This window comes from Eschscholzia californica, unplaced genomic scaffold, assembly GCF_041429995.1.
Source record: "Eschscholzia californica isolate CP2 unplaced genomic scaffold, dmEscCali1.0.p SCAF_5, whole genome shotgun sequence".
NCBI lineage: Eukaryota > Viridiplantae > Streptophyta > Magnoliopsida > Ranunculales > Papaveraceae > Eschscholzia > Eschscholzia californica.
Window position 1 is genome coordinate 19662606 of NW_028238472.1, and position 26381 is coordinate 19688986.

Genomic DNA, 26381 nt, shown 5'->3' on the forward strand with positions numbered 1-26381 from the left:
CAAGACTTGTTAGCAATTTGGAGTTCAAAAGGAACATATTATTTGGTGTTAGTCCAATTTTTGCAACAATCTGATTTTTTTCTTGATAAAAAACAAGTACTGACATAAAAATGGATATCATATTGCTAGATTATTTTCCAATAGTAATCAAATTATTTTCCTAAACAAATGACCAATACTAAGAAAATTATTTTCCGATCTAGGAACATAATAAACTTCTGACATTTTTTCAATATTGCTAGATTTTGTGAGAAAATAAATTAAACAAATACCTCTAATGTCATAGGTTTCTAGCATCTCCAATTTTCACCTGCCACTGTCTCACTCAATTAATTTTGAGAATAAATTTATGTTACCTACCATATGTTTGCTAGCTCCACTGTTTAAATATCAAACAAGATCAGTTACAACAATATCATGATAACATGCAAGTAACACAGTTTCTAGAGGATCTTTTTCATTTGTATCATCATTATTTTCATGCATAAAACCAGATTCATCATAGTTATCTTACTTTTTATACCGGCATTGTTTAGTAGTATGACCATGTTAATGACAGTTATAACATTCAAATCACCTTCTACCTCTTTCTCTTTGGTAACCACGACTCACTACAAAAATGAAGGCTATTGCCGACGGAGAAACACTGTAGGTAACATAGGAAATACCGTCGGAAGTATTCTTTGCCGACGGTACAAGAGTGTCGGCTTTAAAGCGGTAGGCAATATTACTGCCGACGGTACACAGGTTGTCGGTCTCGGTATTACCGACGGGATCATACCTTCTCCCTGCCGTCGGCAGGATTCGTGGGGATTCGTAACTAATTTTTATTGCCGACGGTGTTTCCTTTTAAAATCACTGTCGGCAATGGATTTTGGCGCCAAATTTTTTTCGCGCCCTTTATAGTTGCCCTTATTCTGCCGACGCCTCTTAGCCGTCGCTACCAATTTTGCCGACGGAAGTTATACCGTCGGCAATAATTTTCTTAACTGTTTTTAAAAATCGAATTTTGTCACCCATTGCTGCAGGGATTGCTGCAGTATGTGATCCATAAACTGCAGCAACATAATGAACAATTACCTGAAAAACATAAATTCGAAACAAATTCATAACAAAATAACCTAAAGTAAATTTATAAAGTTCAACTATTCGTAAACTACATAAAACCGTCAACCTAAAGGTAAATTTATGAAGTTCAACTATTTATAAACTAGATATAACCAACATCAAAATCATTCATAAAGCATTCATATATATAACAAAACTCCTTTCTTCAAAATTCATACTTTTCGTCATCGATTTCAATCCCTACAATGAAAAAGAAACAACACATATCTTAGTATCGAATGACTTAACATTGAACTTGATTCAAAGTCAATAGAATAATATAGAAAGTAACTGTAGCTATTTGACAAATCCAAATAGAGAAACAATAAGAGTTTTAAGTACAGAAATCTAGAATACACCATTTAAGAGAAACAACTTCAAGTTCCGTCTTTTTGGGATTTATCGACCCAAAAAGTGTATATAAGTTGGTTGTATATCATCGGATGATGCTAAGTGTACGCTTATATCATTTTAAAACTGAAGAGGTCAAGGTTCGCAATGAAGTTCTTCATTTGCAAACAACAGAGGCTGCCGATTGCATCTCACTCGAATTCAGAAGACAATGAAACTTGTATACTGATTTACATATCTACAATACTTGTAGCACTTTCAAAATAAACACAGATGAAGGAAGTAAAATTCAACAATTAAGAGACTTCGTCGGACTCTCGTCCATGCTTTTTCTAAGGCGCAGTCTCTTGAGATCTAGGCTTCTTAACTCAATTGTCGTATTTATTATAAGTCTTGCTAGACCAGGAGTAATTGGTTCTGGAAAGGAAAGAAGATAGCTGATTCATATCTATCACATTTTGTAGCACAAAACTCAAATGACATATTCATGATCAATTGCTTATAGAATTTTACTACTTACAAAGAGCATTGGAGTTCAAGAAATGATATACGAAAGAAACATTAAGACATAGTTAAGAAAATGTGAAGATTAAGTAATAGCATACCATCCATGAAGGCGCTTGTGAAGGTCGACGATGTATTCCCTGCTAACAACCTACTGCCCCTGTTAAAATTCAAATACAAATAAATCATCAAAATATGTTAAGTCGACGACATTTCAATACTTATTTGAGAAAAATAAGTTAGATATACCTGTGATGAAGAACCAACTCCATGTGACGAAGAACCAGCACCCTGTGATGAAGAACCAGCACCATGTGATGAAGAACCAGCACCCTGTGATCGCATCATATTCATAAGTTCTTTCATTTGTGCTTTCAAAGAAGAAAGTTCCTCTCGTAACTCCACATTCTCTTGCTTCATGTTCGAAATCTCTTGATCTATTTTCTTATTAGTTACAGAAGATTTTCGAGGAAATAGGTCTTTTGGCTTCACATGTGGCATGAGCCGAATTCAACCACCTCGTTCTCGTCCCATGACCTGCGCAAAGATGTCGTTAGGACCTGGCAAGTCGTCTACTTCTCCATCAGTACTCTGCATTGCATTATCCCTCTTGTTCTCTATCTTTTTCTGTAAAATAGAATAAACTTGATCAGTGTCTATAATTTTATCTACATAATCATTATGAATAATAAAACATTATGAGATGTAAAACTATTACTAGTAGTTCAGCAGCAATGAGGTTTACTACTACTCCTTTGTCTTTACTTGTATAACATTTTTGAAATAGATCCGCTCGAGTAGGGTCTCTGTTATTTTGATGTCGGAACTGTAAAATTCAACATAAGCACCACAATAATTAAGGAGTTAACTATGATAAACAATAACAGAAATATCATAAAAACAAAGTCCATGGGCAGACTCGAAAGAAAATCTGTTAGGTGATTTCCCGACCCAAAGAAGTTAACTGTAAAATTCAACACAAGCACTACAATAGCTAAGGAGTTAACTATGATAAACAATAACAGAAATATGATAAAAACAAAGTCTATGGGCAGACTCGAAAGAAAATCCAAAGAAAAGAACGACAAGCACATATTATTTCCCGACACACACACACACAATAGTTCAGGAGTTAATAACATTAGAAAGAGTTAATCACATAGTATTTCAAGAAACTTGTGCGAGTTGTACCTCATGAGAGACTTGTGCGAGAGATCTAGACCCAAGAGTGTGACAAAGCTTCAAAGCAGCCCTATTTCTTGCATTTCGTGCTGCTAGCTTCTATTTTTTTTAAAAAAAACTTAGTTGCAAATACATAATAAAGCTTTGAACAAAATGTAATATGACGAAAAGAAATCTTTACCTTAACATCATCATCATTTTCCCACTTACTGTTTAATTCTTTACTTAAGTAATCATCTAAGTCATCCGGAACATCAATGTATTCCTTGAAAAACAAATAAGTAGAGTAAGCAGATAAAACAACATAAATAGAAAAGAGATAACCTATATTGATGCCCTATGTATTACCTTAATGTTACTAATGGATTTCTTTTTATTTTCTTCGTCAATTAAGCTCCAATTTGGTCTTGTTATTGGGAATCTGGTACCATCCCTTGCCAATATTCCGATGTATTGCGCCAATTTTGGTTGGTTAGGTCCAACCGGCCTATTTTCTTCATCTAACGCAATATGAAGTTTTTCCCCTTCTTTAAGGTCATTCAACCACGCATTCTTGTTCGCCCCCCTTCCCCTCTTTCTTGGCGGTTCAGACATGTTTCTTCAAAATCTGCATAAACAAGACAAACATATAAGAAAATCATTAAGTTCTCGAGCACATAATCAACATCGGTAATGTGCCCTAGGAAATAACCAAACCAAATTTCAATTAACAAAACAAAAACTGAACAAAGCAAGCATGAACTCTACTTATAAAATATATCAAGGAACAAAATTTATATTCTACACAGATTAAATTGAAGCCCCAAATAAAAGATGAATCAAATTATATTTAATGTATAAGTAAGCTTAATAGCATTACCATAAAAAAGGAAGCAACTCTATCCCAAAATCCACAAATGATAAACGGAAAGAAAACTCTTAAAACCATTCAGAACTAATACATTTGTTATTCGAAAGGTAAAAACTAAACAAAAGAGTTGTCGTCTTCCTAATCATCCTCTTCACCGTCTTCCTCATCCTCACTGGGTTCCTCGTCCTCTTTCTCATCAAACTCTTCCTCCTCATACTCTTCCTCATCAGACTCTTCCTCCTCACACTCTTCCTCGGGCTCGTCTTCATCACCTTCTTGAGCTGCATTGTCTTCGTCGTCCATCATCGCAACGTCTTCTTCATCCTCATTATCACAAACATTGGTATAATCTGAAATCAACTCACTATCAAGTGGTGGGTCATCACCTGAATTTTCATTCATTTCGTAAGTATCTCTTGGTCTATTCTTCACCACAACATGCCATTCAAGTTCAATCGGATCTTGAACATAAAAAACTTGGCTGACTTGAGATGCCAACACATAAGGATCTTCATTTTGGGTTCGCGACAGATGAGAGAAGTTAACAAGTGTAAAACCATATTGATCAACCTTTAAACCTTTGTTTTTATTGATGTAATTTCAAGTATGTCATTGACACGCCCATAATGCATCAAAACCGCATCAACTGGATTTGAATCTTTTGCACTTGCGAAATAAGTCTGACTCGCATCAAGTGCCACACCACTATTCTGCGTCGTACTTCCTATCTCTTTTGCAACAGTTTTGAAATTGTACCCATTAATTGTATAACCCTTGAATCGTACGACACGTGGAAGTGGACCTGCGACAAGGATGTCCAGTTTTTCAGGATATGACTGTTTAGCTCCCTTCAGTTTTTTGAGATGATCCTTAAGCCACTGAGCAAATTCTTCCGAGTGTTTTTTGTGAATTGCAAGGGCACTCAATTTTTTGTGATTTATCGCTAAAAATTGTTTGTGATTGCTGCAAATGGAATAAGGGTTTTATCATCTTCATCACCTTAGACGTTATCATAGAGGAAAGAATTACTTAAAAGCATACTTACTCGATAAATTCTTGTGTATCCTTAGCATTTGACAAGATATAATAATGCACCCGATTAAACTCAGCTGCATCAAGTGTCAATGAGACACCACTTCCTATCTGGGTGTTGTCTGTATAACGGACTGGTCTATTTGAGCGTGACTCAACATTTTCCATATATATTGTCACAAATGAGACACACTCGTCGGCAATATATGCCTCGGCAATGCAACCCTCTGGTTGAGCTCTATTACGGACGTATTTCTTTAGAGTACACAAAAATCTAGTAACACAAGAATAAACTGTCATTAAACGAGTAGACAAGAACTATAAACATAATATTTTGAAAAAAATACAAATTCTATACCTTTCAATGGGATACATCCATCGAAATTGGACGGGACCACCCATCAGTTCCTCCATGGGTAAATGAATTGACAAGTGAATCATTATGTCAAAAAAGCTAGGCGGAAATATCTTCTCCAACTTGCACAAGATAAGTGGGATTTTATCCTCTAGTCGTTCATAATCTTCAACACGACCTACTTTTGAGCACAAGTCACGAAAGAATATGCTAAACTCTATTAGTGTAGAGCAAACTTCCTTCGGTAAAGTCTTTCGAATTGCCAAAGGTAATAATTGTTGCATGATGACATGTGAATCATGACTCTTCAAACCATATATCTTTTGATCTTTGATATTAACACGCCGAGCAAAATTCGAAGAGTAACCATCTGGAATCTTGAGGTTCTTCAACACGTTGCAAAACAATTCTTTACGTGACTTGTCCATAGTATAACATGCAGCTGGAGTATAAAGTTTACCATTCGCCTTTTCTTTAGGGTGGAGCTCAAATCTGGTTCCCATTTTCACGAGGTCTAATCTTGCCTTCATATTATCTTTTGTTTTCCCCTCAATATCCATAAGAGTACCAAGAATATTATCACATATGTTCTTCTCAATATGCATAACATCTAAATTGTGTTTTAGCATATTATGTTCCCAGTAAGGCAATTCGTAGAATATACTGAGTTTCTTCCAGTTATCCGGCATAACATTAGTCTCTTTGGTAATTCTTCTTCTTTTTCTACAACCAACATCACCTCTCAAATTCTCCTCAAATTTTTTACCAAATACATGTGGAAACTCTCTTAACTTTTGTAAGATATCATTTCCAATTAGAGGGTTTGGATGTGGTCTTCGTTCAGTAGTTCCATCAAATTTGTTTTTCATCTTACGAAACCTATGATTCAAAGGTAAAAATCGTCTATGACCCATATAACATGTCTTCCGCCAATTAGACAAATAACTATGACATGTTTGCTCACGACATGTTGAGCAAGTCATTTTACCCTTCGTACTCCAACCTGATAACATGGCAAGTCCTGGATAATCACTTATGGTCCATAACAAACCCGCACGCAAACTGAATATTTCATTTTTAGAAGTATCGTAAGTGTCTATCACTTCTTCTTCCACAATTCTTTGAGTTCATCAATCAAAAAACGTCGGTGGAGTGCACTACTGGCGACCACTATATAGGTAAGCCGTGGGTGATACTCTTATCCTCGACGGCTTTTGGGTATTCCGTCGGCAACCGCCGTCGGCAATAGATCGCATTTTTGTAGTGACTTCTACCTCTATTAAAATACTGATTCTCAGTAACTTCTCTAGCATCAATTTTATTTGAGTAAGAATTACCTATTCCTCTCCCACGAAATCCCCTTCGTCGAATATTTTTGCCAAGACCACGATAAGAACTGCTGTCTCCCATGTTTGTAATTTAATTGGGATTTGAGAGCTTGATCAGGAGGGTAGGGTTTCTTTGGTTAATTCCAAATTCATGTGCTTTTAAAATTCCTTGTAAATCTTGTAAAAGAAAGTGAAGAGGTGTCTTTTGATTCTTCAATTACCACCGCTACATAATCAAATTTATGTGGTAACCGACGAAGAATTTTTTCAATAATTCTTTCATTTTCTAAATTTATCTATTAGATATCATTTGATTAACAACAAAATTTTCTCTTGTAAAATAACCAGAAGCATTTTCATTTTCCTTCATTTCTAATTCAGGCCTTTCTTTCTTCGACATTCATTCTTCTCAAAATAATCTTGGGCTACCTTGCCTTGCTACAGGTGAGATAAGTAATCCTCCTTCTAGGTCGTCTAAGGCACTAAGATCTCTTTAAACCATTCAAATTCCGATTTCGATGTTTGGGGACATATCTTTTTTCCTTCCCCTCACCATTGTATGCAATTTGAATAATCTCTCATGCACGGACGTGGGTGAGGGAGTGTAGCAGGTGCGGAGGCGCAGGGCATCCCTCACCTTAAGAGTAAGGTAAACATCAAATAGGTGTGAGCGTGTTCATATTACAAGTTGTAGTAGCTAACAAGTTGACACGGTGCTGGTTTGGCGCAGCAGACGTCTTTGGTTCGAATCCCGTTACCTACATATACTTTCTATTACATTTTCAATAGAACCTCTTTGGGCACTCTAAGCTATTTGAGCCAGGGCCCACGATATATGGGCATTTCTCTTACAGAAATCATGGGATATCCTTGCAACGATCTGGGTTAACTATTGAAGGAAATTTGGGGTTTAGCCACTTATTAAGTCACACTTACTTTTCTCGATAATTTATAGGTTTCTAAATTTTCACTACGAAATATATATATTTCTTTATATGTATTAATGTAAAAACTTTTTTTTATCTCTTTGAATCGCATATTTATTTTGTTTTATGAACACTCTTCAAAATTCTTATGGTTGAATATGAATTATATAATCGTGACTGCCCATTGTAGGAGTCTAGCAGAGAATTATAATTTTGATACATTATTGCATTTCAATTTTTTTTAAGTAAAATCGGTTATGCAAGTACTACATTCATGCATAAATGCTTGCATAATATCTATTTGTAAGATGTTGTTAGAGATATAATGGTCAAACTATTCTATAATTTTTTTTTTTTATATATTACGTGTTTCAAAAAAATATATTTGTCTGGCGCTCCGATCAAAATTTCGCAACGGACCTCCAAAGTCTCAGTCACGCCATTGGATATATCAATGTCTTGTAACGACTAATATAGATCGGATTGCACTTGCGAAGGAGGTATTTTTTAATAATAGATCTTCTTTTTCAATAGCTAGGATGGCACTTTTCAAACTTATTATCTCTAAGTGTTGAGGTTATATTTCTCTAACGAAGTATATAGATTTTAAAAAGATTGAGATAATATTTTGATGGAAGTAAAAGAGAAAGAATCGGAAAAGTTATCGAGGAAATAGTGGAACTTATTATAGCAAGCGTTTGATTAAACTGGCATGAAATAGTTAAGATGCACGTAGTTTTAGTCATGAGCATTGTCCGGCTAGGTATGCGTCCCATCAACACATACCTAGAACTTACTATAGCCATGTGCATTAACAGAGGATATGTGTCCCATTGGCAAGATGGAAATTGTTTTTCAATTAAGGAAAACGGCTACTTTGTAAAGAACTCTATCGCCTAAAACATCTCAATATGGGTAGTTTTAAAGGCGCCTAAAGTCGCCTCCCAAGGTAAAATTTGACTTTTGGTACAGGAAGAGCATTATTTAGTAAAGACAGTGTTTTAGAAAGGGCAATTTATGTATTTGCTCTCCCTTTACCAAATTAGTTTAAGGAGGACTTTATAAGGATCATTTATTAAATAGTGCCAAAATAGAAGGATTTTGATAAAAATTAATAATAAATCTAATATTTTATTCACTTGTAGTTTCTCTCACATATACAACCAAAACCCTAATATCGTCACTACTATCAACATCACCATTAGTATTAAAAAATTTGTAAAATTTACCATCATTATAGTCTTAGATTCGAGTTACATCCTTGTTTGTATTCTTCATTGCAATATTGATACTTGAAATCTTCAAAAATTAATTTAATTAGTGTTAAAACCTTAAAAATCTATGGAGAAATCAAACAATAACAAGAATTACAAACTCTCTATGGGGATGATTGTTGTGTTAGTCATCTAGGGCTTAGGTTTCTATCTCTATATCTCTCTTTTTGATAGAATCAAACAGATTTAGGGTTTTTCTCTTTTTCAGGATGTTTATCTCTCTTCTCTCCTTTGATTTGATCGAAGGTTTTAGGTCGAACAAAATTCTCTTTTCTCTCTCGATGGTTATTAGTCGAACATGAGGATACTCTCTTCTCTCTCTCTTTTGGTCCAAAATAGTTTGATGGGAGGGACCAAAGTATGAATTTGAGATATTTTTAAAAAAATGTTTATTCCTCCCTATTCTAAAAAGAGTGCTCTCCCTATCTAATGCACTGCCTTTGCTAAAAAATGTTCTTCCTATACCAAAACCCTAAAATTTGGAGTAACTTTGAGTGAAGGAGGCGTCTTCAACACTTATATAAGGCGCCTCTAGAACCCTCCAATGAGAAAAATTGAAATGCAATCTTTGAGGATTTTCTTATTGGAGTAAAATTAGGGATTCTAACTTTTTTTAGATCTCATAAATTTTAGAAATCTTGGAAACTTGTCCCTATAAATATAGACAACCAATAATATTTTATATACAAAAAAGAGAGAGAAAAATTAGGGTTGTTTTCCATGCGTTGTTAATGTTAAGGGATGCTCATCCTTCTTGTGGAGGTATTTGTAACTTGTAAGCTTTGTTCATTCTTAAATCTATTTCTTGTTAAAATTAATTCTCTAAAATTATTCTTCTTGAACTTTTTTTTTTGTTGAGAGTTCTTGAACTTAACACATGATTCTTTCTTTTGTTGAAAAGTCTTGTTTCTATTGTCTTATCTTTCACTCAAACCAAAGTTGAAGTCATTGTTTTGTTTTTGGTGAGTTTCACAGATTAAGGTTTTATGAGAAAGGGATTTTCTCATTGGGAAAGGTAAATCTTAATACTTACTTGGTAGCAAAATATCTATTTTTAATTTGATTATTTATTTATTTCTTCACAAGAAAATCTATTGGTACAATAACATTAGAACATATTTACATGGACATGGTTTCTTCATGATGTATCAATGCCTTGTAACGACTAACGTAGATCATAGTCGATTTTTCAGAGAAAAAAAAACTCTATTCAAATTAATTTTGAATTAATTTCGCTTCAACCTCCAATTTGTGACCAAGTTACCGTTTTCGACACTAATCCTTTCTCCAAATTGTTTTTCACTTCTTCTTTTGTGGTGTTGGACCTAAAATTTGTGTTATTATTGTATTAAGAAAATGCCTTTTCTTTCTCTCTATCCTCCACTTCCTTTTTTCTTCTCCATTTTATAGTAGCCGACATAAGATCATTGACCAACCGTCTGCAAGCGACCAACATAAGAAAACAAAATCGCATTGTTCTCTTCTCTCTCTCCACCACCACCTTCCTCTCTCTGTCTTTTTTTTTCCTTCCTTTCTCCATCTCTTTAGAGTTGTTGGTGTTCCTTGGTTTTCCCTTCACTTGGAGGGACCCGAGAAAGAGGATCCCCCCCGGAAACCCTTTGTGTTTGACAGAAGGTTTCTATATATGAACCCTTCGTGCTTGAAGAGCGGTGTTCACTTTCTACCCCTGAATCCGTTTATCAATCACGAAAGGTTCTTAGTCTCTACTCGGAGAATAAATATTTGGTCAATCAAGATTGACTTAGGGACATCCTTACTTTTAGTCCAAAAATAAATTCCGTTGCATTTTACTCCCTTATCTTCATCCTCGCCTCCACAACCACCATCACTTTCTGACCACCACAATCACTTTCCAACCACCGAGCACCACCACTAGAACTGTTTTTTTCTCTTTATCTCTCTTTTCTTCTTTTCCTCTCTTACTCTCTCAGTCTCCCTCTCTTTCTCTCTTTCCAAAACATCCAAATAAATTTCAAATCTGCTAGAGGATAGCTTCTTCAACTCAAATCTTTACCTTCTTCTCCAATAGATCTGATATGCTGGGGTGTTTTAGAAAGAGAAAGACAGGGAGGGGAAGTGAAAGAGAATGATAGGAAGAAAAATCGAAGGAGAAAAGAGGAAGAGAGAGAGTTGAAGAGAGGAGAAGAAGAAGAAAGAAAGATTTTAAAGAGAAATTAGACAAAGAAAAGAGGTTGTAGTGGTGGTGATGTTCAGAGGTAGAAGTGACGGTGGTCGGAAGTTGTGGTGGTGGAGGTGAGGTGCGGAAGAAGATTAAGGGGTAAAATACAGTGAAGTTTGTCTTTGGACTAAAAATAAAGTTTCCCCAGCCAATCTTGATAAACCTAATTATTTATTGCCCGCAGACTATTTTTGGTGCCCCAAAGAGCGACCTAAAACCTTCTCATTTATTAAACAGACGAGGGTATAAGCCATGCCCCACCTTACATGAAAAGAGAAGTTAGAGAATTGAGTTTCGGCAGAATTTATGTAAAAATTAGGAGGGAATTATATTTGTGTAAATTCGAAGATAATTTTGGGAAATATAATCTCAACACTTGGAGATAAATTAATAAGTTTGGGAAGTGCAATCCTAGCTATTGAAGAAGAAGATATATTCTAAAAAATACATCTTCCTACTAACGCCTTACGATATATATAGAGATAGTGATAAAGCTGCAATTCAAAAAAACTTTGAACGTATAGAAAAGGACGAGAAAGTGTATAAATTTTAGGGGATCTTTGGAGAAATTTTGAGAATTTTTGTATGGAGAGAAACTGTATAGAGATAAACATGGGGTGCATTTGAGAAATCGTTAAAGAGAAAGTACGCGGGGCATTAGTTTTGTAGTGCCAACCGATTTTGAGAAAAATATTATAGGGTGATTGTAATGGATTTTGGTATATCGGAACAATGTTAATTGTTGACACTAACACCCTTCTATTTTTGAGTTGATTTACATGAAAAAGATTTACATAAGAGAAAATACGTGGGCATTGGTGTTGATAGTGCGAACTAAATTTGAGAAAAATATTATAGGAAGATTGTAATCGATTTTGGTATATTGAAACAATGTTAATTGTTGACACTAAGACCCTGAAGTCGATTTACATAAAGAAGATTTTATATCAACCAAACTATGTTAATTGTTGGCACTAAAACTTTTCTATTTTGAGTCGATTTACATGAAGAAGATTTTATATCAGCAGTTGGGTACTTGGGTGTCATCTTTATCAAACTCTCAACAAACAATGGACAATCAAATTTATCTCATAACCCACTGACCTGATTTATTATTTTCTATTTGGGATTAGATTTCAACCGTGTTTGATAAACCTAGGGTTTTCATACCTTGAGTGCTCAAGCTATTTTACCATGCCTTACCCAAATTGAATCTGACTCTTTTATCCTTCATCTTTTCTCTTTTCTCTTTCTCTTTCTCTAATTCGAATTATTTTGTAATTTTCTGAAAAATTACAGTATCATAAAAGAAAAAGGCGCCAATCCGTTGAAATAGAAACCCTAATCTTCCAAATTTGGACCACTTCGAATGTAAATTTCCCCAATCCTCATTAGTTGTTATTAATCGATCCTCATAAGTTTTGGGTTTAACATTTTTTATCAAAATGTAAAGAGAGATAGTGATGGGACATTTCTGTTTCAGATTGAAGAAATTAAAAACCCCCCAAATCTTGAAGGGAAGAATGTCAAGTTCAAGAAGTAGTAGGATTAGTTCATTAGTTAAAGCAGATGAACTCAGAAATGAAACTTTTAACAACAGACACAACTCTGATTCAAAATCAGATAACCCCAAGTCTGAATTCTGTTCAGATATGTTAATGTGGGTAAGAACTGTTGCTGTTGATCCTTGCAATCTGAAAAGATCACCGGAAACAGTTCGAAAGAGACGGGTTCTAGCAGCAAGGAAGGTTCTTGCAAGTACTGAGTTGCCATGGGTAAATTCTAAAACCATTTTCTATCTAGTAATGCTAGAGAACAAGAAAAACTAGGCAGACTCAGGGTAGAAATCTTATGTGGCTTGCCATAATTTGCGGTCAATGAATCAGAATCATGTAAAGCACAAATCACGGCAGGCTACATAAGCTTTCAATCCCGAGTCTGCATGTTTTTCTTGTTCCCTCACATTTTTCTTTTCTACCGGACAAAGCATTGTTCTATTTTCCAGTAATTGATAAATAGATTTATAATGGGTCTTCGTATCCGATGTCCATAGGGGCATATCATGTCAACACATATATTTTTTTTTTTCTTTTTAACTAACAAACATTGGAATCGGCACAACCAACAAAGTTGAACAGTTGCTTTTTGAAAGTAGAAAGAATTCAATACCTAACATCTGCCCTAAGGGCAAACTTCAGGAAAACCCTAGGTTTGTAATGGATGGAAGTTGAAAGGTGGAGTACTCTATGTGGGTACCCCTTATTGGAGTTTTCATGAAACATTATTTCACTGATGAGGCGGGGCGGCTCCTATTCCACTCTTCATTCCTCGTTGAGGGACATACAGTTTGTAGGCTATGCACACGTTTAGAGATTTTGTTCTCTTGATTGTTTATGTGCATTGGTTTATGATTTCTTTTGTCGCTACCCAAAATTGTGCACTATTTTGACCTAATCATTTAGACTTAGTTTGATATTGTTGTGAGATTCTTTTGAAGCGTTTCGAACTTTGCTTTTTTTAGTAATAGCTTCTAAATAAAGTAGCTTCTGGGAGAGATCTATTGAGCAGCTTCATAAAATCTGCTTTGGGGAGGATGTTCTTAAGAAAAAAACACTTTTTTTTTTCCCTACCTAACTTTGTATTGTAATTTAATGGAATAAGTAAACTATTTTCAGTAAAGCAACTCAATCCCACCCTAATCACTTCGAACTCCACTTGTTTTTCTTCACTTGTAACGGGCTAGATTCACCAACCATACTTGTTTCAATATATGTATATGGTCCTTCGTTTAAGTCCATATTTGTCTAAGTTTCAGAGTTTCGATAGAGTTATAAATTGCGTATAAGCAGTGATATTATCCAAATTTCTCTATGACGGTTATAAACTATATTTTTCTTTTGCGAGAATAAGCATATTTTCGCGTCTGGTTGCATTTGTTAATTATGACGAAAGCTTTGTATATGGTATTATGATGGTTGGTAAAATAGGAGTTGATTGCTTACTGGTTTGAAAATTAAGAAATCCTTTAAATGGAAAAGAACAACATAATCTCACATCTAATGTTGCATTATAATCAGATGACAAGCTAATAAAGAACTTCAGACCGTTTGTCTAACATCATAATTGGATGTTTTCTCATATTCGTATTGGATTCTTTGCTCCTACCTACGTTCATGTGTTTTATCGTTAGTTGAATAAACTTGTTTTTTTGTTTTTTTGTTTTTTTTTTTTTCGTTTATCTCTCATTCATTTATTTCTTTTCTCAGGCGAAGCGGAAATTCTATCTATTACAGAAAAAATCGGAAATTACATCTGTCTTATCTTTAGAGAAGAAATCAAACTGGCACAGTTCGACAGGATCAGGACAGAGTCCTATTGATTCTTCAGTTTCTTGCTTAATCAATTGCACCGACTCTACCAAATGCCCGACCAAGTCACTGTTGTCTGATGATAATCTCTCAAGAAAACGGCTTCGTTGTAGTCTTCCTTTGGAATGTGACGATTCTATCAGTTTTTCAAATCCATCGAGTTCACAAACAACAGCTCTTCAAGCTTCACATAAACCAGTCCATTTGTGGAAGTCAAGCAATAATCTTCGAACAGAGCATGTGTCTGCATCTTCTATTTCTCAAACTGATGATCCAGCCAATTTCTCGCCGTGCAATAATTGTTCACCTTCAATCGACACGGATGATTTCGTATATAGTTCAAATCAAGTGAGTGCACAAAATCAAAATAAACATGAGCGTCGAAAATCACTCAGGATACAAAATTTTATTGGTGATTATATTCCGAGGTTGGCTATTCCTGTTGGCCCTCGTTTTCAGGCAGATATTCCAGCTTGGACTGGAGCCATTGATAGAAAGAATTCGTCTAGCGATGATCAAAGTAATGACTCCAGATGGTTGGGTACCAAGATTTGGCCAACGGAAGTTAATAGTACAGAAATTGTGAGAGAAGATATCGGAAAAGGAAGATCTAACTCATGCTCCTGCAGCTCTTCTGGGTCTATAAAGTGCGTCAAACATCACATATCTGAGAAAAGACGACAATTACGAGATAATCTAGGCATTGCTTTCTTTAATTGGAAATTTGATGAGATGGGAGAAGAAGTTGCCAATTCATGGACACTTAAAGATCAGAAAAGCTTGGACTTGCTTGTGAAAAAGAATCATTCATCCAAGAATTCAAGTTTCTTGAAACCTGCCTTGAACCAATTCCCGCGCAAATGTACAGAAAGTATAATCAGCTACTACTTCAATGTATTTGTCCCCCGTCGTTTAAGCAAGCAGACCAGGTTAGCCTCTGCAGATGTAGATAGCGACGATGATCAGGCTTCTGACAAGGTACGCAATTCTAGAGAAAGAAATACTCGATACTTGATGGACGGTCGTTAAGTTTGTCTTGTCGCATGCCTCTTGCCGTAGATAATTAATTAGGTTTCCGATGTATGGTCTGTTGTTGTTTGCTGTTTTAATGTCTAGAAACAAAGTAGCCGTTTTCATATTCTTATTATTATGGAAAGTTTAATCAGAACCAGAAACTATATGGAGTGCATTTATCGAACAAGAAACAAGAATTAAATAGATATATATAGATATGGGTGTTTAAATAACAAAGCTGATAGATAGATCAGTTCTTGATCAAACAAAAACCTAATAAAGTTCACCTTTTGGGTATCAGTATAATCCAAGAATCCTTCGAGGGATTGATGGCGGATTTCTTGGCCTACCATTTCCTGATAAACTCCTTTTGTTCCTCAATGGAGTCAAGTAGAATCGAAGTAAGCCATTATCCACAACTTCACTAGAAGAATATCGTGCGCTCCTTGTTCGTTCCAACACTACTAGTTCCTTTCTCTTTTTGCCAAAGCCATTGATATCTGCAACATTCTTCATTCCACCGCCACCAAAGGCACCACCTAGGTTGGTAGAATTCCTAGAGCTTACACTGCTATCACTTCTAAGAAATCTGTGAATTCCTTTGGGTTTGATTCGCCATTATTAGGGACCTTTCTGAGATCTTGTCAAGACTCTGAGAGTGTGATAAGAACCTAGTCCTTCTCTAGGCCAGCCAAAGATAAACCTAATACTAATAGAAAACTTTATTAATAACTTCAATATTCATGTCCTAACTACTATGAACTCAGCCATATATGTAGGCTACAACCAAACAAATTAGACTCTAACTAGGACTCCTAATTAGACTTCAACTAAGACTCAATATTTAGAAATATAGAAATCCTAAATTACTTGAAACTCTAAAATATAGAAACTCTTAAATTACTTTGAAACTCTAAAATATAGAAACTCCTAATATTAAATAACTATAGAATATCTTTCAAAATATAGAAACTCCTAACTTTAAATATAGAGAATATCTTTCTCTATCATTCCTCCTCCCTTGACAGCATCCTTGCCCTCAAGGATGTTCTCGATCATAGTTAATATCGTCTCTTCCTCATCTACAACGCTTGATAATTCATCATGAACTGCAGTATTGGGGATAAGTGACTTCTTCAAAACAGAAACGTGAAAAACTGGATGAATTTTAGTTCCTTCTGGCAATTCCAAATGATACGCTACTCGACCGATTTTTTCTAATACTTTATATGGACCATAGTACTTTTGAGATAACTTCTGAGACACCCTTCTTACCATATAACTTTGCCTATATGGTTGTAACTTTACCACCGTTTCTAGAAATTTTTGAGCAAATGTAGATGTCGTGTACGGGTGTTTTAACGATGTAAAATGGTTGTACTTAGTGAGACGATCTACCACTACCAAAATTACCGATTTTCCTCTTGACTTCGGTAGTCCTTCTATGAAATCCATAGATATATCAGTCCAAATAGTTGCAGGAATGGGCAACAGTTGTAAAAGTCCTGCAGGAGAAAGGGTGCTATATTTGTTCTTCTGGCACGTATCGCAACTAGCAATATATTCTTTGACATCTCGATGCATTCCCGTCCAGTAAAACAACTTTGAGAGTCTCTTCATAGTCTTCAATTGTTCTTTTTGTCCTGCAGCCGGTGATGAATGAAACTCAGCTAGTAACAATAGTTTCCATCTAGGTTTCAGACTTATCAATAATTAATTTCCTCGGAAGTACACCAATCCCTCTATCATCGTGAAATTCTTCTCACTGAAAGAGGATTTGTACATCTTTTGTATAAAATCTAACATTCACGGATCTGTTTTGAATTCAAGCTTTAGATCCTCCATCCATGCACAACTCACATATATAATTCCTGCTAATTCACCCGACTCGTACTTACGAGATAATGCATCGGTTACTTTGTTTTGGTTACCGGGTTTGCACTGAATTGTATAATCGTAACCTAATAACTTAGCAGTCCATTTTTGTTGCATAGGGGTGACTGCTTTAGCCTCCAAAAAGTACTTCAAACTTTGTTGATCCACCTTCACACAAACCTTCTTCCTATGAGGTAAGGTCGTCATTTAGTTATGGCATGAACCATGGCATAGATAATCCAATGTGTCGTGGCCCAATCACCTTAATGGTAAAGGCTATGGGTCATGGTTTTGCATTAGAACTGCTCCGATTCTAACTTCACTTGCACCACTTTCAATTATGAACTCCTTGCAAAATTTGGTAATGCTAATACCGCCATAGTTGTCATAGTTGTTTTTAAGTTGTTGAAGGCTTCAGTTGCTTCCATGATCCATTTGAAACTATCCTTCCTAAGGAGTCTAGTCAACGGAAAAGCTAATTTACCATAATTAGATACAAATTTTCTACAATAGCCGGTTAGACCTAAAAAACCTCGTAATGCTTTTAGTGATTTAGGTAGTGGCCAGTCTATGATGCTCTAGATCTTGCTTGGATCCACTTCTACACCCTCAGATGTGATTACATGCCCTAAATATTCAACTCTCTTGGTACCAAAAGAACACTTACTTAATTTGACCTTGAGTTGGTGTTCTTCTAGTATCTGAAATACCTCTCTAACATGTTCAAGATTTAAATTCCAATCTGAGCTATAAACAAGTATATCATTAAAGAAAACCAACACTAACTGTCGTAGCTGACTTCTGAAAACATCATTCATGAGATGCTGAAAGGTAGATGGTGCATTAGTCAACCCGAAGGGCATCACAAGAAACTCATAGTGACCATCATGCGTCTGAAACGCAGTTTTATGTACATCTTCCCGCTGCATTCTGATTTGATGGTAACCAGACTTTAAGTCTACTTTCGAAAAATACAAAGCCCCATGCAATTCGTCTATGACCGGTATAAGAAATTTATTTTTTACTGTAATTTGGTTTAGTGCTCTGTAATCAATGCACATATGCCATGTACCATCCTTTTTGTTTACTAAGGAAGGGGGGTAGTGGATATTGGGGGGGGACATGACTGTGTTATTGGTTGAGGACATTTAAAATGTCCCCGAATGTCTGTGTGTTATTGGTTGGGGACATTTTAAATGTCCTCGAATGTCTGTGTTATTGGTTAAGGACATTTAAAATGTCTCTGAATGTCCGTATTATTTGTTTGGGACATTTGAAATGTCCTGAGATGTCTGTGTTATTCGTTTTTAACACGAAATTATGGGCATTTCAAGACAAATTGGTTTTGTAGACATTTGGAGACATTTTAGTGTAATTTGGAGAGCTTTTGGAGAGAAAATGTCTCTCAAAATATGGAAGACACTTGTGGACATTTCAGTAAGGAAGATTATAAAATAATTACTATTATTATAATACTTTATTATAGTAATATTGGTATTATTATCATATTACTATATTATACTATTATTATATTATTATAATATTATCTTATTATTATATTACTATATTATATTATTATTGTCTTTTTATTATATTACTATATTGTATTATTATATCATATTATATTATAGTAATGATGATATTATTATAATATTATTTTATTATATTACTATATTATTATTATTATATTATATTATATTTTATATTATATTATTTATAAAATAATAAATATTTACCAATTGTCCATCAATGTCCACAAATATCTATGGATGTCCACGAAAGTCGAAAAATATATTTTCAAAATAGTGGTACAAATATATTATTTCATATAATTAGACGATAATGATAATATTAAAATAATATATGTCCACAAATTGTCCATCAATGTCCACAGATATCTACGGATGTCTACGAAAGTCGAAAAAAATAATTTTGAAATAGTGGTAAAAATATATAATTTCATATGATTAAACGATAATGATAATATTAAATAAATAAATGTCCACCAATTGTCCATCAATGTCCTCTGATACTCACAAATGTCTACAAAAGTCAAAAAATATATTTTCGAAATAGTGGTACAAATAAATTATTTCATATAATTAGACGATAATGATAATATTAAAATAATAAATGTCCACCAATTGTTCATCAATGTCCATAGATATCTACAGATGTCTACGAAAGTCGAAAAATATATTTTCGAAATAGTGGTAAAAATATATCATTTCATATGATTAGACGATAATGATAATATTAAAATAATAAATATCCACAAATTGTCCATCAATGTCCACAAATATACGGATGTCTATGAAAGTCGAAAAATATATTTTTGAAATAGTGATACAAATATATAATTTCATATGATTAAACGATAATGAAAATATTAAATAAATAAATAAATCACCAATTGTCCATCAATGTCCTCAAATATCCACAAATGTCTACAAAAGTCAAAAAATATATTTTTGAAAAATGAGTACAAATATATTTTTGAAACATGAGTACAAATGTCCATCAATGTCCTCAAATGTCCTCAAATAATAATAATAATAATAATAAAGTAACAATAATAATATCCACTACACATTTTGTCAATGGATTCAAATATGTTGTTATGTTTCCAAAACATTTTGTCCCTGAACCAAGTGTCTTGAATTGTCCATAAAGACATTTTGTCTATGAATCAAATGTTTTGAAATGTCCACAAAGACATTTTGTCTATGAATCAAATGTTTTGAAATGTCCACAAAGACATTTTGTCTACAAACAAATGTCTCGAAATGTCTTAAAATATCTTGAAATGTCTCAAAATGTCTTGAAATGTCTACGAGACATTTTGTCCACGAATGTCCTTCTTAAAATATTAGAGGTGAGGAAAAGGGGCTTGTAATCGGGCGAATTAACCCAGATTGCAGTAGTTCTTTTACTATTTCCTCAATCTCATTCTTTTGACCAAAAGCATATCTGTAAGGTCGAACATTAATTGGTGAACTGTTGGGATGTAAAGTAATGTGATGATCATGACTTCTCATGGGTGGCAAACCTGTTGGTGTTGAAAATACCACAACAAATTGTCTAATCAAGAATTGAATTTCTGTATGTATATGGGGATTAGCTTCTTCATCGTTGTTTTCATCTGAAATTTGACACAAAATGACCCTTGCTTGAGGAGGCATTGCATGGCATGACTGCTAGTGATCTTCACTTTCCTTCCTCTTACACTTTCCAAACTAAATTGTTTACCTTGTATAGTGAATTTCATTGTTAAGTACTTGAAATCCCAAGTTATTGGCCCAAGTGTTTGTAGCCAACTTACTCCCAATACCATATCACAACCCCCAAGTTTCACTATATAAAAATTTCTCGTGAAAGCATATTGATTAATCTTATACTCTAGGCTAACACATTGGCCTTCACAAGCAATTCTTGATCAGTCTGCTACCGTAACTTCAAAGGAGTTGTCAAGTATAGTTTTAATACCTAGCTTCTTAGGGATGGAAGCGTCAATAAAATTATGTTGTACTACCAAAATCAATTAAAACGATAACTTGAGCTCTTTTAATTTCACCTTGAACCTTCATGGTTTGTGGTGTAGGGGAACAGTCCAATGCATGCATAGAAATCTCCACATGTTCTTCTTCTTGTGTGTTCACCTCTTCATCAACTCCCTCGGTTTCAGTCTTGTTTGCGTCATCATTATCTTCTTCTTTCTCAATGAGGAATAAAGTTTGTGTCTTACATCGATGGCCACGATACCACTTCTCATCGCAATTGTAACATAATAGTTGTTTCCTTCTTTCTTCAGCCTCAACTGATGTGAGTCGACGAATTACGGGTGCTTCGTTATTAGTCCGGTTTGGTATTGTTGGTGGTCTTGAGTTCAGTGGTTTTGCATTGATAAGGGGATTTGGTCTTGTAATATTTCTATAACTTTGGCGTCTCAAGGAGACTTTTTCGTCTTGTAATCTAGCTATAGACATTGCATCATGTAAGTTTGCTGGACTAAAGGATTTAGTTTCTAGTTTAATCTTTCAATCCACTCATGAAACAACTCATTAAAAAACTGTCTGGTAAATCATTAATCATGTTTGAAAGACGTTGAAACTCTTCTTGATATTCAAAGGAGGACCCTGTTTGTCGTAATTTTACTAGTGCAACCCCTGCATCTTCATACGACGTTCTCTCAAAGCGACCTACAACCGCTTCCACAAACTCTTCCCATGAACGAAAATAGTTACCTCTTTTAGCCCATCGATACCATTGTAATGCTTTTCCATCCAAGTAACTGATTCCAAATTGAATATTTTGGTTTTGTGCAGTGTCATAGAACTCAAAATATTATTCGGCTTGAAAAATCCATCCTTCCACATCTAATCCGTCAAGCCATGTAAAATATAACCTTTCACCTTTAAAACGATCACCTCTTTGAGACACAATCTCTTTATTTTCGACCAATCGACCAATCAATAATGATTGATTTACCGTCATCTCAGTCATCTTCTCCGCCAGTTCACCTAATTTCTTCTCCATTCTTTCTTTTTTTCATTTCGAGTTTGTACCATAAACGAAGTTCTCTAACGAAGATAAAAGTAATGCGAAAGCTAATGATAGGAGCGACTGCTCTGGATACCAACTGATAAGAACCTAAGTCCTTCTCTAGGCCAGCCAAAGATAAACGTAATACTAATATAAAACTTTATTAATAACTTCAATATTCATGTCCTAACTACTATGAACTCAGCCATATATATAGGCTACAACCAAACAAAATAGACTCTAACTAGGATTCCTAATTAGACTTCAACTAGGACTCATTATTTAGAAATATAGAAATATAGAAACTCTTAAATTACTTAGAAACTCTAACATATGGAAACTCCTAAATTACTTTGAAACTCTAAAAGTCAAGACCTCCCACTCGGATTAAGGCCCGAGTGATACTCGAAAGACCCAAGTTAAACTTGGTCAACTTGCCCTTTGACTAGCCCGAGTTGCCCCATGACAAGTCTCGGACCATGGCCTACCACTGCCCCATGACACGTGTCCAGATGTGTCGGGTCCACAGGCCTGGACGCGTCCTGGTCTTAGGCCAGACGCGTCCCTTAGCCTTCGACGCGTCCAGGACGCGTTTTTCCGAGATGCTGGGTTGGACCCAGACGCGTGATCCATGTCTCGGCCCAAGGCCGAGACGTGTTGGACTTCCAGGCGCGTCCTAGACGCGTCTGGACACTCGATCCAAGTCTCGGACCTAGTCCGAGACGTACTGGGATTCCTAGACGCGTCTGGGATGTCCGGGACTTCCTAGTCTCGGACTCCCAGTTTGGTTTGGACTGGGATTATCCCAGTATGCTATTCCCGCGTCTCGGGAATAGCTGTCTGAGATGCTCGAACAGGCCAGACCCGTCCTAGCTGGTCCGGGCTGGGCAGTTTCTATTTTGAAAAATAGAAATTGTCGTTCCAGCTAGGCTTCTTCTTCTCCAACTCGATCCTAACTGTTGTTTTTGATGAAAAATCGTCAAAAACTCATGATTTTGAAACTTGTTTTTCAAAATCATTAATCTATTAAATCCGTTTTCGAAAACCCTTTTCAAAAAACTCAAAATCTAATGATTCTACACATTGAAACTCTTTCAAATACTCGTTTGATTACGTCTAAATCTAATTCAAACTAATCAAGAACGTGTCTGAATCTCTATTCAAACTAATTTATCTAATAAATCAAGTATGAATTTAATCCATTTTTCCACATTCACTTTTGTCTTCAACATCCGTATAATATTTTCTCTTCGTGCACATTTGTGGTCTTTCCACTTATGGTTTAATTCTTTACTTAAATAATCATTTAAGTCATTCAGAATATTAATGTATTCCTTGAAAAACAAATAAGTAGAGTAAGCAGATAAGACATTCATAAATATAAAAGAGATAAACTATATTGAAGCCAAATGTATTACCTTAATGTCACTGATGGATTTCTTTATATTTTCTTTGTCAATTAAGCCCCAATCTGGTATTGTTATTGGGAATCTGGTACCATCCCTTGCCAATATTCTGATGTATTGCGTCAATTTTGGTTGGTTAGGTCCAATCGGCCTGTTTTCTACATCTAACTCAATATGAAGTTTTTCCCCTTCTTTAAGGCCATTCAACCACGCATTCTTGTTCGCCCCCTTCCCCTCTTTCTTAGCGGTTCAGACATGTTTCTTCAAAATCTGCATAAACAAGACAAATATATAAGAAAATCATTAAGTTCTCGAGCACATAAGCAACAATAGTAATGTGCCCTAGGAAATAACCAAACCCAAATTCAATTAACAAAACAAAAACTGAACAAAGTAAATTTGTTTTTCATCTTACGAAACCTATGATTCAAAGGTAAAAATCGTCAATGACCCATATAACATGTCTTCCGCCAATTAGACAAATAACTATGACATGTTTGCTCACGACATGTTGAGCAAGCCATTTTACCCTTCGTACTCCAACCTGATAACATGGCAAGTCCTGGATAATCACTTATGGTCCATAACAAACCTGCACGCAAACTGAATATTTCATTTTTAGAAGCATCATAAGTGTCTATCCCGTCTTCCCACAATTCTTTGAGTTCATCAATCAAAGGCCTCAAATACACGTCTATGTCATTCCCCGGACTATGAGGTCCGGGTATAAGCAAAGATAGGATCATGTTAGGTTGTTTCATGCACAACCACGGCGGTAAATTGTAAGGAATAAGGACCACAGGCCATGTGTTGTGCGAAACGCTCATTGTTCCAAAGGGATTGAAACTATCACTTGCCAAACCCAATCTCACATTTTTTGAGTCCGCAGCAAATGTTGGATTCTTAACATCGAAATCTTTCCAAGCTTCAAAATCTGCTGGATGCCTTAACACCCCATCTTTGTTGCGAACTTCATCATGCCATCTCATATCTGTTGCACTCTTTGATGACATATACAGTCGTTGTAATCTTGGTTTCAAGGGAAAGTGACGAAGAATCTTTGCAGGTGTCTTTTTGTTCTCATCTTTATAGCGAGACTCGCCACAGCTCGTACACTTTTCTAGCCCAGAATTTTCTTTGTAACACAACATACAATCATTCGGACATGCCTCGGTTTTAACATAGTTTAATCCAAAATCTGAAATCAACTTTTTACATCGGGTAAAAATCTCAGGCAAAGTACACCCGTCAGGTAGATCATCTCTCAGTAACTGGAGTAATAACTTGAATGACTTGTCACTCCACCCTCCAATGCATTTATAGTTCCATAATTTCATAAAATAAGATAACATAGTCATCTTATCACAACCAGGGTATAACTGTTTCTTAGATTGTTCTAACAATCTAGCAAACTTGTTGTCCAAAGAATTGTCGTTTTCTACCTCATCGGTTGCACTATTGGTATCTCCGCGAATGTCATAAACTCCACAAATGTCTCGCACCATACCTTCTAGGTCTTCATCATCGTCAGCATCTTCTAAGACTTGTTTATTTGTAACCTCGACTGTTGTGTGCATAGGACAAGTTGTAAATCTATCTTCTCCGTGACAAAACCAAGTTACGTAATTTCTCATCATCCCATTCCAAAACAAATGTCCCTCAACTATTTCTCTACCGGCATACTTTGTATTTAAGCATTTAACACATGGACATTTTATTTTATTATCTTCAGTAACTACCCCGTGACTAAACGCATAATCCAAGAAAGAAACGACACCATCTTCGTATTTTTTTGATCTTCTGTCAAAGTTTAGCCAAGACTTATCTATGAAAGCTAATTTCATTAATACAACCCCATGTTAGTATGACATGAACTAATTTTATGTATGAAATACATTTAACGGGGAATTTAATGGATATAGAATATGTCATTATTCAAACTCAAGTAAAAGAAGTAAGGTTCTTCATATATGTTATTAATAATAACATGAATATCGTGATGAATCATGAAGTTATTAGATTTAAGAATCATGAAGTTATATTAAATTAGCAAATGTAGGCTGAAGTTTTACCTGTAAGAGAAAAATCTTTAAATAGAGTGTTGAGACTAGAAGAAGCAAAGACACAAAGAAATTGTCTTCAAAATGAGTAAAAGTACCTGCATAAAGAGGGTATTAATACATTATTTACTATATCTACCTATTCAACAAAAAATAGAAATAACCAGACAAAGACAAAAGACCAACACTCGGAATTTCCCCAATTGATAATAGATTTCTCAACCTAGGTTAACAAATTAGGTCTCTAAACTCCTAAAAAACGTAAAATCAATGGCTTCTATCTATACACTAAGAGTTTCCTGATTTCTTGAGTTTTGGTGGAAAAACTTAGGTTGAGTTCAAAATTGATGGAGAAGGAGAAAAGGGAGTTGATAATGACAACAAATTTACTCAATTTCGACAAGTAACTTAAAGATTCAAAATTCAGAATGGGAACTGGTCACTAAAACCTAGCGATCTTTAGCGAACTTAACAATAAATTTAGGAATTAAACAACTGAAAGAGGAAAGTTAGCAGAATTAAATACCTCAAATAAAATATCTGAGTTGTTGAATTAGGTTTTTGTTATCACAACTTCAACTATCGCAGTTTCGTAATTAGGTTAGGGAGAGAGAGTGGGGGGTTTGGTCGAGTGATTCCTGTAGAGACTTTGAAAGAGAAATTCTATTCGTAATCGAAACTCGCGGGAATTTCCAAAAATGAAGGAAAAAGAGGAACCATTAAGCCTTCATACCTTGCGTTTAATGAAGGAACCATTAAGCCTTCAATTCGATTAGAAGAGAAGGAAAGAGAGATACGTGAGTAGAGAAGGAAATACAGATACGAGTTAGCTAGGGCATAAAAGGAGTATGTGCCGACGACCTTTAAGAAATCCGTCGACCAAATGGTTTCGCGGAAATGATTTCCGCCAAACCATTTCCACCGTCGACGGTGAGAAAACTTTTTTCCGTCCGCAATTGAACTTCCAGAACTTTTTCCCACCATCATGGGAAATTTTCCTGCCAACA

At 35.2% G+C, this 26381-nt stretch overlaps 3 protein-coding genes and 1 long non-coding RNA gene across 4 annotated transcripts; 1 reads left to right on the forward strand and 3 right to left on the reverse strand.

The window, feature by feature from the left end:
* Nucleotides 1-1105: 1105 nt before the first annotated feature.
* Nucleotides 1106-4569, reverse strand: LOC147537688 (uncharacterized). The gene is made up of 4 exons (XR_015226363.1): nt 4061-4569; nt 2212-2499; nt 2064-2122; nt 1106-1308 (listed from the first exon to the last, which is right to left on the reverse strand). It is a non-coding gene; the product is annotated as an uncharacterized LOC147537688 (long non-coding RNA).
* Nucleotides 2473-3738, reverse strand: LOC147537689 (uncharacterized). The gene is made up of 5 exons (XM_086642817.1): nt 3493-3738; nt 3326-3409; nt 3154-3243; nt 2681-2788; nt 2473-2589 (listed from the first exon to the last, which is right to left on the reverse strand). The coding sequence occupies exons 1-5, from the start codon at nt 3736-3738 to the stop codon at nt 2473-2475; spliced, it is 645 nt and encodes a 214-aa protein (XP_086498943.1).
* LOC147537690 (uncharacterized) lies at nt 4567-25158 on the reverse strand. Its single transcript, XM_086642818.1, has 4 exons — nt 23859-25158; nt 5385-6384; nt 5040-5300; nt 4567-4957 (listed from the first exon to the last, which is right to left on the reverse strand). The coding sequence occupies exons 1-4, from the start codon at nt 25156-25158 to the stop codon at nt 4567-4569; spliced, it is 2952 nt and encodes a 983-aa protein (XP_086498944.1).
* Nucleotides 12252-15652, forward strand: LOC147537691 (uncharacterized). Its single transcript, XM_086644666.1, has 2 exons — nt 12252-12884; nt 14376-15652. The coding sequence occupies exons 1-2, from the start codon at nt 12573-12575 to the stop codon at nt 15504-15506; spliced, it is 1443 nt and encodes a 480-aa protein (XP_086500792.1). The 5' UTR covers nt 12252-12572; the 3' UTR covers nt 15507-15652.
* Nucleotides 25159-26381: the final 1223 nt, after the last annotated feature.

What these genes read in the sequence shown, in the direction of transcription:
- LOC147537689 (XM_086642817.1), bottom strand. Translation starts at nt 3,738, where the DNA reads ATGTCTGAACCGCCAAGAAAGAGGGGAAGGGGGGCGAACAAGAATGCG. An exon ending in AAAATGATGATGATGTTAAG is followed by an intron (nt 3,244 to 3,325) that starts GTAAAGATTTCT and finishes TAAAAAAAATAG; the next exon opens with AAGCTAGCAGCACGAAATGC. An exon ending in TCATTGCTGCTGAACTACTA is followed by an intron (nt 2,590 to 2,680) that starts GTAATAGTTTTA and finishes TCTATTTTACAG; the next exon opens with AAAAAGATAGAGAACAAGAG.
- LOC147537691 (XM_086644666.1), top strand. Translation starts at nt 12,573, where the DNA reads ATGGGACATTTCTGTTTCAGATTGAAGAAATTAAAAACCCCCCAAATC. An exon ending in CAAGTACTGAGTTGCCATGG is followed by an intron (nt 12,885 to 14,375) that starts GTAAATTCTAAA and finishes TTCTTTTCTCAG; the next exon opens with GCGAAGCGGAAATTCTATCT.
- LOC147537690 (XM_086642818.1), bottom strand. Translation starts at nt 25,158, where the DNA reads ATGAAATTAGCTTTCATAGATAAGTCTTGGCTAAACTTTGACAGAAGA. An exon ending in AGGACTTGCCATGTTATCAG is followed by an intron (nt 6,385 to 23,858) that starts GTTGGAGTACGA and finishes CCATGTTATCAG; the next exon opens with GTTGGAGTACGAAGGGTAAA. An exon ending in TGGATGTATCCCATTGAAAG is followed by an intron (nt 5,301 to 5,384) that starts GTATAGAATTTG and finishes TTGTGTTACTAG; the next exon opens with ATTTTTGTGTACTCTAAAGA.